At 54.1% G+C, this 12,652-nt stretch overlaps 2 protein-coding genes across 2 annotated transcripts in view; both read right to left on the reverse strand.

The window, feature by feature from the left end:
• prox3 (prospero homeobox 3) overlaps window positions 1–3,826 on the reverse strand; it is a 7,636-nt gene extending 3,810 nt beyond the window's left edge. Inside the window, 3 exon segments of the mRNA XM_062455024.1 lie at window positions 186–755; window positions 757–1,709; window positions 3,389–3,826. Of these exon segments, the coding sequence (XP_062311008.1) occupies window positions 186–755; window positions 757–1,479 (1,293 nt within the window). The 5' untranslated portion in view covers window positions 1,480–1,709; window positions 3,389–3,826.
• Window positions 3,827–8,101: 4,275 nt separating this feature from the next.
• Window positions 8,102–12,627, reverse strand: snx15 (sorting nexin 15). Its single transcript, XM_062455014.1, is given in 9 exon segments — window positions 8,102–8,764; window positions 9,315–9,552; window positions 9,636–9,809; window positions 10,196–10,472; window positions 10,682–10,725; window positions 10,728–10,796; window positions 11,218–11,325; window positions 11,328–11,358; window positions 12,529–12,627. Coding segments are annotated over 8 exon segments (903 nt in total). The 3' UTR covers window positions 8,102–8,764; window positions 9,315–9,451.
• Window positions 12,628–12,652: the final 25 nt, after the last annotated feature.

The raw sequence follows: 12,652 nt of genomic DNA on the forward strand, positions 1-12,652 counted from the left end.
CTCTCACACACACACACTCACACACACTCTCACACACACACTCACACACTCTCACACACAGGAACACACACAGGAACACACACACTCTACTCATTCTTAAAGGATATGGCTCCTCCAGCCAGATACATCTCTCCCCCATCCCCCCCCCCTCCTCCCCTCATCCCCCCCTCCCTTTCTTCCAGGTGGGCCAGCAGGGGGAGTGGGGGATAGGAAGAGGAGGGGAAGTCCAGGTAGGGGTCAGAGGTCAGCAGGTCCTTCTGGAGGGGGGGGAGGGGGGGGAGGGAGCGACCGAACAGCTGTTGCATGGTGTAATGGAGGAGGGGGAGGGGAAGGGGGAGGGGGGGGAGGGCCGGGGGGGTAGGAGTGGGAGAGGAAGGACTCTTTGGACCTGGGGGGGAGGAGGGGGTGAGGGTGGCGGGGTGGGGGGAGGCGAGGGAGGCTGGGGTGTGGGTGGGGAGGAGGTGGGGGCGATCGCTGTGGGAGGGGGGCGGGAGTCTCCGGGTAACCAAGGGCAACGCCTCTGACTGCTCCCGCCGTGATTGGTTGGGGTGAGGAGGGTGAAGGGCGTGCGATGATCCGAGGGTGTGGTCTGTCTCACCCCTCTCCCCCTTTTCTCCTCCCTCCCTCCGTCCAGTCCACACCCCTCCTCCCCCCTCGCTCCCCCTCTCCCCCCTAAGAGAATGCATGTCCGGGGGGGGTGAGGGGGGTGAGGGGGAGAGTGTGTGTGTGTGTGAGTGAGTGTAGAGGCGCAGCACCGCGGTCGATGACCCTGGTCACAGCGTCTCCGAGCTCCAGCTTCAGCGCCTGGGCAAACTTCTGCCCCCCCTCCTCCCCCTCTCCTCCTCCGCCCTCCCCCTCCCACTCCCCCCTAACCAGCCCGCACCCCATCCACAGCCCCGCCCGCTCCAGAACACTCTTGAGGAACAGCCCCCCTCCTCCTTCTCCTCCTCTCTCCATCCTCTCTCCTCCGTCACCCCTCCTCTCCTCCCTCCTGCTCCCCTGGAGAGGGGGAGAGGGGACAAGGGAGAGAGACAGCTCGTCCGCCCCTCCTTCCTGCTCCTCCTCCTCTTCGTAGATCCTTTCTGCCATGTCCTCCCCCTCCTCCTCCTCCTCCTCCTCCTCCTCTCCTCCTCCTCTCCTCTTCCTCCTCTCCTCCTCAGGGGGTTGTGTTTCTCCGAAGGCCTTCCACACACGCTCCTGCAGCTCCCGCAGCCTCCCCCTGGCCTCCTCCAGCTGCTCCTTCAGCTCCTCCCTCTCCCTACGCCTCCCCTCCCTCCCCCGCTCTCTCCTCCCCCTCTCCTCCTCCTCCTCCCCCTCCTCCTCCTCGCCCCCCCTCCCCAGCCTCAGTCTCTTCACCGTCATCACGTCACGACGCCACGACGCCACCAGGGCGGCGCCCCCCCTCCGTTTCCCCCCTGACCTGCCCCCCCGGCCCCCCTCCCTCCCGCCCCTCCTCCTCTTCATCCCACCCTCCCCCATCCTCCTCCCCCTGTCCCATAAACCCGTCGGGCGGCAGTACCCCTCCGGCCCTCCGAGGGGCGCTGTCTGCCGGCTGCAGCAGGTGGTGGATGAGGGGGTAGGGGGGCCGCGCGGGGCCCGGGGGGGGTCTGGCCCCGGAGGGGGGGGCAGCAGGGCTGGGGTAAGAGCCAAACACACATAGCTGGGGTGGCAGACCACCAAACAGATCAGCCGGGGACTCCATTACTGGTCTGAAGGTGGGGGGGGGGGGGGGGAGAGGGGGGGTGAAGGAGAGAGAGAGAGAGAGAGAGAGAGAGAGAGAGAGAGAGAGAGAGAGAGAGAGAGAGAGAGAGAGAGAGAGAGATGGTTTAGTCTCAGAAAGATAGGTGAACATTTGAATTGATCTGTACCACACTCTCTCCTCCCTCCCTCCTCCATCTCCCCTCCCTCCCTCCTCCATCTCTCCTCCCTCCCTCCCTCCTCCATCTCTCCTCCCTCCCACCTCCATCTCCCCTCCCTCCTCCATCTCACTCCCTCCTCCATTTCCCCTCCCTCCCTCCTCCATCTCTCCTCCCTCCCACCTCCATCTCCCTCCCTCCTCCATCTCCCTCCTCCATCTCCCCTCCCTCCCTCCCTCCCTCCTCCATCTCCCTCCATCTCCCTCCCTCCCATCGCACCTCTGTTATCAGTTCAGACAGCTTGTCAGCTCTGTTTGTACACAATGTTTACACTCTCTACTATACCACCCCTCCCTCCCTTCCTCCCTCCCCTCCCTTCCTCCCTCTCTCTCTCCATCCCTCCCTCTGTATCTCTCCCTCTCTCCACACCTACCCCTCTCCCTCTCTCTCCCTCCTATACCATTTCTTTCCTCCCCCTTCCTGTCTCTCTGTATCTCCCTCTCTCACAGGGATTATGGGTTCAGAGAGAGAAAGAGGAGCCCCCTACTTTACCACTGATGACACACAAGATATCGCCTGATAGCCACTTCTCCAATTCTCTCTCTCAGACAGACAGACAGACAGACAGTTATCTCTCTCTCAGACAGACAGACAGACAGTTATCTCTCTCTCAGACAGACAGACAGACAGACAGTTATCTCTCTCTCAGACAGACAGACAGTTATCTCTCTCTCAGACAGACAGACAGACAGACAGTTATCTCTCTCTCAGACAGACAGACAGACAGACAGACAGTTATCTCTCTCTCTATCGACAGACAGACAGATAGGTAGGTAGATAGATACTGTATAGATAGATTCAGGATTACAGTAGGATTGTATTTGGTATTTCAGCCTTACTCAATCACCAGATTAAACCAACAGGGTCTATAATTCCATCACTGCAACATAAACCGTATAATCCACATCATGAATAGTTTAATATCAATTATTCAAATGCACATAATACGCGCCAGATGGCCGTAGCCTACGTTTATGGCAAATGCGCTTATCCAAAGATTAGCTTTGAACTGGAACGATATTATCAAGACAACCAGACAAACGGACTGACTGCCGACACATCCTGCTTAATGACACGAATTCTGAGAGTTGGTCTTTTGGTGACAAACAGACAGACAGACACACACACACACACACACACACACACACACACGTGAGCAGTCTTCGGTTGTATCTGAGCGGAGCCGCTGTCTTTGAAGCTCCCGGCAACATCTGCCCACCGCGCAACACCCGAGGTCTAGTCTAGCGGGCCTGCACGGTGATGCACGAGCAGCCCCCCCCCCCCCCCCCCCACGCCCATTAACTGTCACCGTCAGGAGAACGGATGTCGCAGCAGAGAATAAATAGCCTACATGACATGGACAGACGAACAGACATAAACACGCGCGCGCGCGCACACACACACACACACAGAACGAACAGACACGATTTAACCGAACTAAAGTATAGCGAATAACGTGGATCGAAACTCACCACGTTAACTTGACTTTGAAAAACGGTTATTGCAGAGTTTCCGTCGGTGTTGTGTTGTTATAATTTCCCTACATGTACGCGTGAATCTGACCGTCGCCTCTCTGTCTCTTCCGTTTGCACCGGTCAGTGAGAGCGCTCGTGTCGGTACGGAAAGCCCAGTGCGCTAGTTTCCTGTTATTGCTGTTACTCGTCCAGTTTGTTCTCTCTCGCTCTATTTTCCCCTTTCTATCTCTCTCCCTCGATTATCGTTATTCTATCTCTCTCTTCCTATCTCTGGCTGCCATCCTCGCGCGCTATCGCGGTGTGTAGGATGTCACGGTGGGCGGTTGAGGTGCGAGGGCGGGCTCGAGAGCTGCTGTCCACTTCACTGTCCCTCTTGTGTTGGCATAACCCCGATACCCCTTCCCTGCTCTATCTCTCTCCCCCCCTCTCTTTCTCTCTCCCCCCTCTCGTTCTCTCTCTCTCTGCTCCCTCCGCTCCCCTCCCTGTGTTTCTCTTGAGTTTCTCTTGAGTCAAATTCAGAACTTCGGGTCAGGTAACTTGAACTCCAACCGAAAACTTCCCAATCTCTCCGCGTGGGGCACGCGTCTGGCTCGAGAGGTCGGAGTCTCACCTCCTATCAGAGACCAGCAAAACTCTCAGGCCGCGTCCTCATTGGCTACCAGCGACTGTTCGTTTGGGATTTTTTCTCTCTTTCCCTTTCTGTCTTTCACACACACACACGCACACACACACACACACACACACACGTCTCTCACACACTCGCGTCGATGAAAGCCAAACATTAACGCTTTTATCTCAATGTAGGAATGTTGAAGGCTACTTATTGTCAACAAAGCACATTATTGATCGGTCGAAGAGAGTTTAGATTGCTGGTGTTACATTAAAGAGATCTGTGTGCGTATCAATCCTTTCCTTTCTCCTGCCCGCGTACTCGTTTAGTTATCATGGTTATGATTAAATCACAATTTAAAAGTATAAGTTTTATGATTAAAGGAATGCAATTAGTTGAAAATCGCTTTGCTTGTTCTGCTTCCCAGAGCACAAAGGAGACCAACAGGCCTAAATTGAGTTTAAAAACCAACAACCAGTCCGCTCAGTCTGTTTAAAACCTCGGTCTCGTCTCTTCTTCATCCTCGTCAACGTTACCGCATACCACCAAAAGTAAAATACCTTTCCCTCCTCTTTCAATGGATCTCTCTCCCTCCCCCCTCCCTCTCTCCATCTCTCTTTTTTCCTATCTATTTATCTTTCTCTCCATCACACTCTTTATCACCAGATATCTGCTTTTATTTACGACATCGTTTCCATAACAACTATGAGCTGATGGGTTGTACTGGCTCTCACAGAGGTGTGTTACTAGAGAGAGGGGGAGGGGGAGAGGGAGGAAGGAGAGAATGAGAGGAGAGAGAGGGAGAGAGATGGAGAGAGAAAGGGAGAGAAGGAGAGAGAGGGTGTACAGTAATGTAGGCATGTTGAGTGATGCTGAAATAGATCATCGTCTGTGAAAACACACACCTGCATGTGCACACTCACTCACACCCACACACACACACCCGCACACACACACCCACACACACCCGCACACACACACTCCTGTATATATAACAGTCAGTTAGTTTCAAGGGATCATTGAACAGGTGGGGCTGAAAGGATTTGTATGAGTGTGTCTGTGTTTTATTGTGTATGTGTGTGTGTGTTTAACTGTGTGTGTGTGTTTACAGTAACTGTGTGTGTGTGTTTAACTGTGTGTGTGTGTTTACAGTAACTGTGTGTGTGTGTGTTTGTAGGTGATGCATAAGTGGACACACACATTTTCACCTGGGCACATGAGGACTGTGTGTACTTGGTGTGTGTCTGTGCGTGAGTGTGTGTGTGTTACTTGGCCCACCATCAAAGTGCTAGTGGGGACTGATTATCCCAGAGATCCTGCATCAGTAGTTACCCCTGAGACAGAGAGAGAGGGAGGGAGGGAGGGAGGGAGGGAGGGAGGGAGGGAGGGAGGGAGGGAGGGAGGGAGGGAGAGAGGGAGGGATTGAGGGAGAGAGAGAGGGATGGAAAGATGAAGGGAGATAGAGTTGCAGTTAAAGGGATAGAGGGAGAAAGAAAGAGAAACATAGAGAGAGAGAGGGAGTGTGAGAGAGAGCAGCAGGGGACGGATATGAAAGATCAATGGATGGTATAAAGTGTTCGTCTATCGATTGTCTCTGAGTGAGGGGGAGGGGAGAGAGGGAGGGGTAGAGAGGGTGGAGGGATGAGAGGAGAAGGAGAGAGGGACAGTGAGAGAGATATGGTGGGGTGGTGGAGAGCAGTGGTAGTGGGATGGGTGGAGGAAGGGAGAGAGAGAAGGGAGAGAGAGAAGGGAGAGAGAAGGGAGAGAGAGAAGGGAGAGAGAGAAGGGAGAGAGAAGGGAGAGAGAGAAGGGAGAGAGAGAAGGGAGAGAGAAGGGAGAGAGACAAGGGAGAGAGACAAGGGAGAGACAAGGGAGAGAGACAAGGGAGAGACAAGGGAGAGAGAGAAGGGAAAGAGAAGGGAGAGAAGAGAGAGAGGGGAGAGAGGGGACAACAGCCGAAGGCAAGGTGAAGAGGGATAGAGGGAAGGGGGAGGGGTAGAGAGAGAGGGAGGGAGAGAGGGTAGAGGGAGAGAGAGGGGAGAGAGAGGGAGGATAGAGTGAGGGAGAGAGGGTAGAGGGAGAGAGAGGGTAGAGGGAGAGAGAGGGAGGGAGGGAGGGTAGAGAGAGAGGGAGGAGGTGGCAGCAAAAGAGGAAGTTAAGAGAATAAAAACAGAGGATGTGTGTGTGTGTGTGCGTGTTCATGGCCTTGTCTCAACTAGGTCAGTGCCATATAGAGTACATAACTGTGTCAGGGCATGCAGTGTATTCATGTGTGTGTGTGTTTGCATTGTTAGGGGACATAGCATGCTAAACAAAGTGCATACAGTGTGCACGTGTGTGTGTGCACGTGTGTGTGTGTGCACGTGTGTGTGTGCACGTGTGTGTGTGTGTGTGCACGTGTGTGTGTGTGTGCTTTGGGGTTCTCAACCCAATGAATCTGTGTCACTAATGATTTTGTATGTGTTTGTAAGTGCATGCATGGGTTTAAATGTGTGTACAGTATGCATTGTGTGTGTGTGAGTCTTAATGCATGTGTGTGTATGTGTGTTAGTGTGTGTGTGTTAGTGTGTGTGTGAGGGTGTTAGTGTGTGTGTGTGAAGCAGCTGTACTTCTCTTACCTGAGCAAACAGCTTCTCTATCCTCTGACCTGCTGATCCACTCACACACTGAGGTGACCCCCCCCCCCACACACACACACACCTGGACACACACACTTGTGGTTTACACACGTGCATCCATCCAAGCTTATGTTACTGAAAGTAGTGTGATGTTGCACACAAAAGGTTTGCATCAAATGTATGCACAAACAAACAACTGTCTCTCTCTCATACACACACGCACGCACACACACACACACACACACACACACACACACACACACACACACACACACACACACACACACACACACACACACACACACACACACACACACACACACACACACACACACACACCTCTCCCTGGAACACTCAGCATGCTATTATCCTCTCAGGGTGGAGGGTTTTTATGGTGTAATTGCTTTGGACAGTGAGGAGAGAGGGATGGAGAGATGGAGAGAGGGAGGGAGAGAGGGAGGGAGAGAGGGAGGGAGAGAGGGAGCAGAGCGAGTGCTGACACTCTCAGCATGCTAATGTTTTGATGCTCTACCTCTCTCTCAATTATTCCTCCCTCTTTCCATCTCTTTGTCTTGCCATCCCTCCCTCCTTCCCCCCATTTCACAGGTGCAACGTAGAGAGGGGAGAGAAAGGGAGGATGAGAGGGGATACAAAGAGATGGATGAAGGGATGTGAACTCTCTCCCTCTCTCCCCCTGCATCCCTCCTCTTCAGTCTCCCCTCGTCACACAGAACAAGGAGAGAGGGGGAGAGAGAATGAGAGGAGAGAATGAGAGGAGAAAGAGAATGAGAGGGGGGGAGAGAGATAGAGAGATAGAGAAAGAGAGAGAGAGAGAGAGAGAGAGGAGGGGAAGAGAGAGAAAGGAAAATGGAGGGTCTGGCGGTTTTCCGTTCCTAAACAAAAGATAATCTCTGTTTATCCGTCTAATCACTCTTTTCTCCTGTCATCCATCCGTTTTGTTACATTTTCCATCTCTCTCTCTCTCCATCCAGCCCTCTCTCCCTCTCTCTCTCTCTCTCTCTCCATCCAGCCCTCTTTCCCTCTCTCTCTCTCTCTCTCTCTCTCTCCATCCAGCTCTCTCTCTCTCTCCATCCAGCCCTCTCTCTCTCTCTCCATCTAGCCCTCTCTGTCTAGTTGTAAAGGACTCTCTCTCCCTGCTCCATCCCTTGTTCCTCCTTAAGGAGGGAGATGGAAGGAAGGTTTAAGTACATGACCTCCCTTCCCTCTCAGTTGTTGAGGGTTTGTATAATTCTCTCCTGTATCAATGACCAATCACCTGACCAATCACAGTGCTTGTATGCAGTAGCCCTGACACCTCCCCCTGGTGGTGCAGCAGAGACACTGCGGTCAGAAGGAGAAAGGAAAACTCCACACCATGATTTAACAGTACCATTCAAACTTATTTACAAAACAGTCCACAAACAGTTGTGTTCCAGGACGAAAACCACAGTTTGAGGACTGTTTTGTCAAAGTTTGATGGTAAAAGATCACTTAAGTCATTCAGTACCAAAGGTAAATTGTTCATTAAGGCTGAATCCAATTAAAAAGATTCAAATGATTCAAACAGTTGATTTTCACATTCAAATCTAAGACTTCCAAGACTTTAGAGTTTTAGAAAACCTGTTTTCACCTATCTCACTCTGTGCTAGTATGGTGTTGTTGGGTGAGAATTGTTCAACTGTCTAACTGTGTGTGTTGACATGTCCTGTGTGTGTGTGTGTGTGTGTGATGACTACGTCTGTGTGAGGCTCTGTGTGTGTGTGTGTGTGTGTGTGAGGCTCTGTGTGTGGTGTGGTGTGTGTGTGTGTGTGTGAGGCTGTGTGTGTGTGTGTGTATGTGTGTGTGAGGCTCTGTGTGTGTGTGTGTGTGTGATGACTACGTCTGTGTGAGGCTCTGTGTGTGTGTGAGGCTCTGTGTGTGTGTGTGTGAGGCTCTGTGTGTGTGTGTGTGTGTGAGGCTCTGTGTGTGTGTGTGTGATGACTACGTCTGTGTGAGGGTCTGTGTGTGTGTGTGTGTGTGTGTGTGTGTGTGTGATGACTATGTGTGTGTGTGGGGGGGGGTGCAGAGAGAGCAGTGTCTCAGCATGTTGAAGGTACTGAGCAGTCCTCCTCTTCACACTCTCTCTGCGCTGAGGGTCAGGCTCTCCTGGGGGAAGAGAGAGAGAGAGAGAGAGAGAGAGAGAGAGAGAGAGAGAGAGAGAGAGAGAGAGAGAGAGAGAGAGAGAGAGAGAGTGAGAGACAGAGAGAGACAGAGAGAGAGAGAGAGAGAGAGAGAGAGAGAGAGGTCATGCTCAAACTCGTGTTTTCATGTAGCATCAGAACAGTAGCTTCTCTTTAATCTAAATATACCATCACTGTTTCCACTGGACACTCACTCACTTCTCTGTTCCCTCTCCTCCCACTCTCGCTCTCTTCATCTCTGCATACCTCTATCCCCACACTCGTTTGGCGAGAGTGTTAAGAGCTCTCTCCATCTCTCTCTTTCTCCCCTCCTCCCTCATCTTCTCTCTCTCTCTTTCTCCCTCCCTCCATCTCCTTCTCTCCCCCACTCCTCTCCTCTTCTTCTCTCGATGCCCCCCCCTCCCTCCCCCCTCCTCTCTCCCTCTCTGTACTCCTGCCCCCTCTTCTCTCTCCATCCTCCTTCTCTTCAAACCCCCCTCCCCCTCCCTCCCTCCCTCCCTCCCTCCCTCTCCTACCCTGGGCTCCAGTGATCAGGATGTCCACAGCGCTCCTGTATCTCAGTATGGCAGAGCTGTACTCCCCCTCCTTCTCCATCTCCATCGCTGCCGTCAGCTCATTGGCCGCCTGGCTCAAATATCCCGCCTCCCCGACCTCAGGATTGGTCAAGCGGCAGCGACAGCAGCTCTGAGTTGCGGTTGGTCGAGCGTGTCTGTTCTGGATGGGAGAAAGAGAAGAACCAGGAAATAATAAAGACTAACTAAACACGTGATTGGGTGTCCTGAAGATGTGTTTGGATGTGATTGGACCCTGAGAGGTTTAAGGGGAGGGGGCCTGACCTTCTTTGGCGCAGGGGTCAATATGGCGAGGTCGTTGTCTGACAGAGGAGGCGGGGACTTCTTCTGGGGGCGGGACTTCCTCCCCCTCCAGTACAGAGTCAAAAAGCGAATCAAACTCCTCCTGGGACTGCAGCGATTGGTCCGTTCGGACCCGATGCGGCTTGGGGGAGGAGACTGGGGAGAGAAATGTTGTTTGTTCTAAATCACTTTGTTTTCCAGAGTGTGTGTGTCAGTGTGTGTGTTTGTGTATATCAGTGTGTGTGTGTGCATCAGTGTGTGTGTATCAGTGTGTGTGTGTGTGTGTGTATCAGTGTGTGTGTGTGTGCATCAGTGTGTGTATCAGTGTGTGTGTGTATGTGTGTGTGTGTATCAGTGTGTGTGTGTGTATCAGTGTGTGTGTATCAGTGTGTGTGTGTGTATCAGTGTGTGTGTGTGTGTGTGTATCAGTGTGTGTGTGTGTGTGTGTGTGTGTGTATCGGTGTGTGTGTGTGTGTGTATCTGTGTGTGTGTGTGTGTGTATCAGTGTGTGTGTAGTGTGTGTATCAGTGTGTGTGCTCCACCTCTCCAGTCCTGTTCCGTGTCACTAAGCAGCTCTGTCTGGTCTCCTGCTGGACTCCCCATCTCCCTGTAGGCCTCGAGTGCCTCCTCAGGCTGGCCTAGCTCCGGGCCCAGGCCCAGGCCCAGGTCCTGGGGCTGCGGGGGGGCCTCTCTCTCCCCTCCTCCTCCTCCGCGGGGAGGCAGTCCTGAGTTGCGTCTCTTGGGCAGGGGGATGAGAGGGGGAGGGAGAGGGGAGGAGGAGAGAGGGGTGGGGTCCAGAGGCCTTATCACCTCTCCACCCTGGGAGAAGGAGGGAGGGAGGGATCAAATGAGATAGAGATTGGATTACGATAGATTCTTTTGTGGGTTGATGTGTATGGTGTGAGTGTCTGTGTGAGTGTGTGAGTGTGTGTGTGTGAGTGTCTGTGTGTGAGTGTGAGTGTGTGTGTGAGTGTGTGTGCTGAGTGTGTGGGTTGAGAGTGTGTGTGGTGAGTGTGTGTGTGTGTCACCCTGAAGAAGTCTTTGAGCTGGGGGCTGTTGTACAGAGCAGGATGTTGGTGCAGAACAGCAACATGTCCTCCGCTGCCTTCCTCCTCTCCTCAACCACCGCCTCCTCAAACCTGCCTGGGGGAGGTGAGGGGGAGAGGGCAGGGAGAGAGAGGGGGGGCAGGGAGAGAGAGGGGGGGCAGGGAGAGAGAGGGGGGGCAGGGAGAGAGGGGAGGGCAGGGGAGAGAGGGGGGGCAGGGAGAGAGGGGGGGCAGGGAGAGAGGGGGGGGCAGGGAGGAGAGGGGGGGCAGGGAGAGAGGGGAGGGCAGGGAGAGAGGGGGGGCAGGGAGAGAGGGGGGGGCAGGGAGAGAGGGGAGAGAGGGGAGGGATAAAAGAGAAGGATGAGGGAAAGAAGAGTCAAGTCTATCATTTCCATCACGTGTGTGTTAGCAACTTTCAAGTGTGTGTTTTTGCAGTGTTTAATAATCCAATAGTAATTTGTCATTACTATTGGAGGGGTGCCCAAACCAAACAGCTGAGCGGGGGAGATGGGTCGTACCAAACAGCTGAGCGGGGGGGAAGGGGGGGAACTCGTCCCTCCTGAACAGGTTCCTGTGAGTGTAGGACAGGTCACCATGAAGCTTCTTCAGCTCAGAGAACCTCCTCACACCTGCACCTCTTTCACCTCCTCGGGTGGAGCCTGGAGACAAACTGAGAGGGGGGGGGGGAGGGGAGGAGGAGAGGAGGAGGAGGGGGAGGGAGGAGGAGAGGAGGAGGAGAGGAGGAGGAGGGGGAGGGGAGGAGGAGGGGAGGGGGGGAGGGGAGGAGGAGGGGAGGGGGGGAGGGAGGGGAGGGGGGGGAGGGAGGGGAGGAGGAGGAGAGGAGGGGGGGGAGGAGGAGGAGAGGAGGGGGGGAGGGGAGGAGGAGGAGAGGAGGGGAGGAGGAGGAGAGGAGAGGGGGGAGGAGGAGGAGAGGAGGAGGAGGAGGGAGGAGGAGGAGGGGAAGGGGAGGAGGAGGAGAGGAGGGGGGGAGGGAGGGGAGGAGGAGGAGAGGAGGGGGGGAGGAGGAGGAGAGGAGGAGGAGGGGAGGAGGAGGGAGGGGGAGGGGAGGAGAGGAGGAGGGGGAGGGAGGGGAGGAGGAGAGGAGGGGGGGGAGGAGGAGGAGAGGAGGGGGAGGAGGAGGAGAGGAGGGGGGGAGGAGGAGGAGAGGAGAGGGGGGAGGAGGAGAGGAGGGGGGGAGGAGGAGGAGGGGGAGGAGAGGAGGAGGAGGGGAGGAGGAGGAGGGGGAGGGAGGAGGAGGAGAGGAGGGGGGGAGGGAGGGAGGAGGAGGGAGGAGGGGGGGGGAGGAGGAGGAGAGGAGGAGGGGGGAGGGGAGGAGGAGGAGTAAGAGAGATGTTGATTGATTTGAGATTTAGTGCATGTGTGTGTGGGGGGGGGGGTTGACAAAAAGAGAGAGTGTATGTGTGTGTGTGTGTGTGTGTGTGTGTGTGTATGTGTGTGTGTGTGTGTATGTACATAAACAAGTAGCTCAGGCCCTCGCGCCATGGGGGGTAACGAGGATCACGGAACGTTTCATGACGTCTCCACGTAGAACACAAAATGCCACAAAGAACTCGTTGTTATATATAATAGGCTATTTAAACTGCATACTACAGTAGCTACTGCTGCGTACTAAAGTATTCACACTGACCTAACACGCTAGGGAACGTGACAACATCGACATCGACTCCATGACAGAGAGACAACTACTATGACAACGGATATAATCGAAATAAAATATATAATGTTTATTATCATGTCGTGCCTCCTAGCTGGCTGTCAGTGATCCACAAGGCATGAACACTAAGTTAGCTGGCGAGCTAGCAGCGTACCCGTGCAGTCACTTTGTACTCCGTGTGTCCTTTCTCGTGCGTCCGCGGTTCGGTCACGGTGAAAAAACGGTAATACTCCTCTTTCGGCTTCCGAGACATAGCCGTAGAGATTTCACTGTAAAAC

The sequence above is a fragment of the Osmerus eperlanus genome, unplaced genomic scaffold (assembly GCF_963692335.1).
Source record: "Osmerus eperlanus unplaced genomic scaffold, fOsmEpe2.1 SCAFFOLD_91, whole genome shotgun sequence".
In the NCBI taxonomy this organism is placed as follows: Eukaryota; Metazoa; Chordata; class Actinopteri; order Osmeriformes; family Osmeridae; genus Osmerus; species Osmerus eperlanus.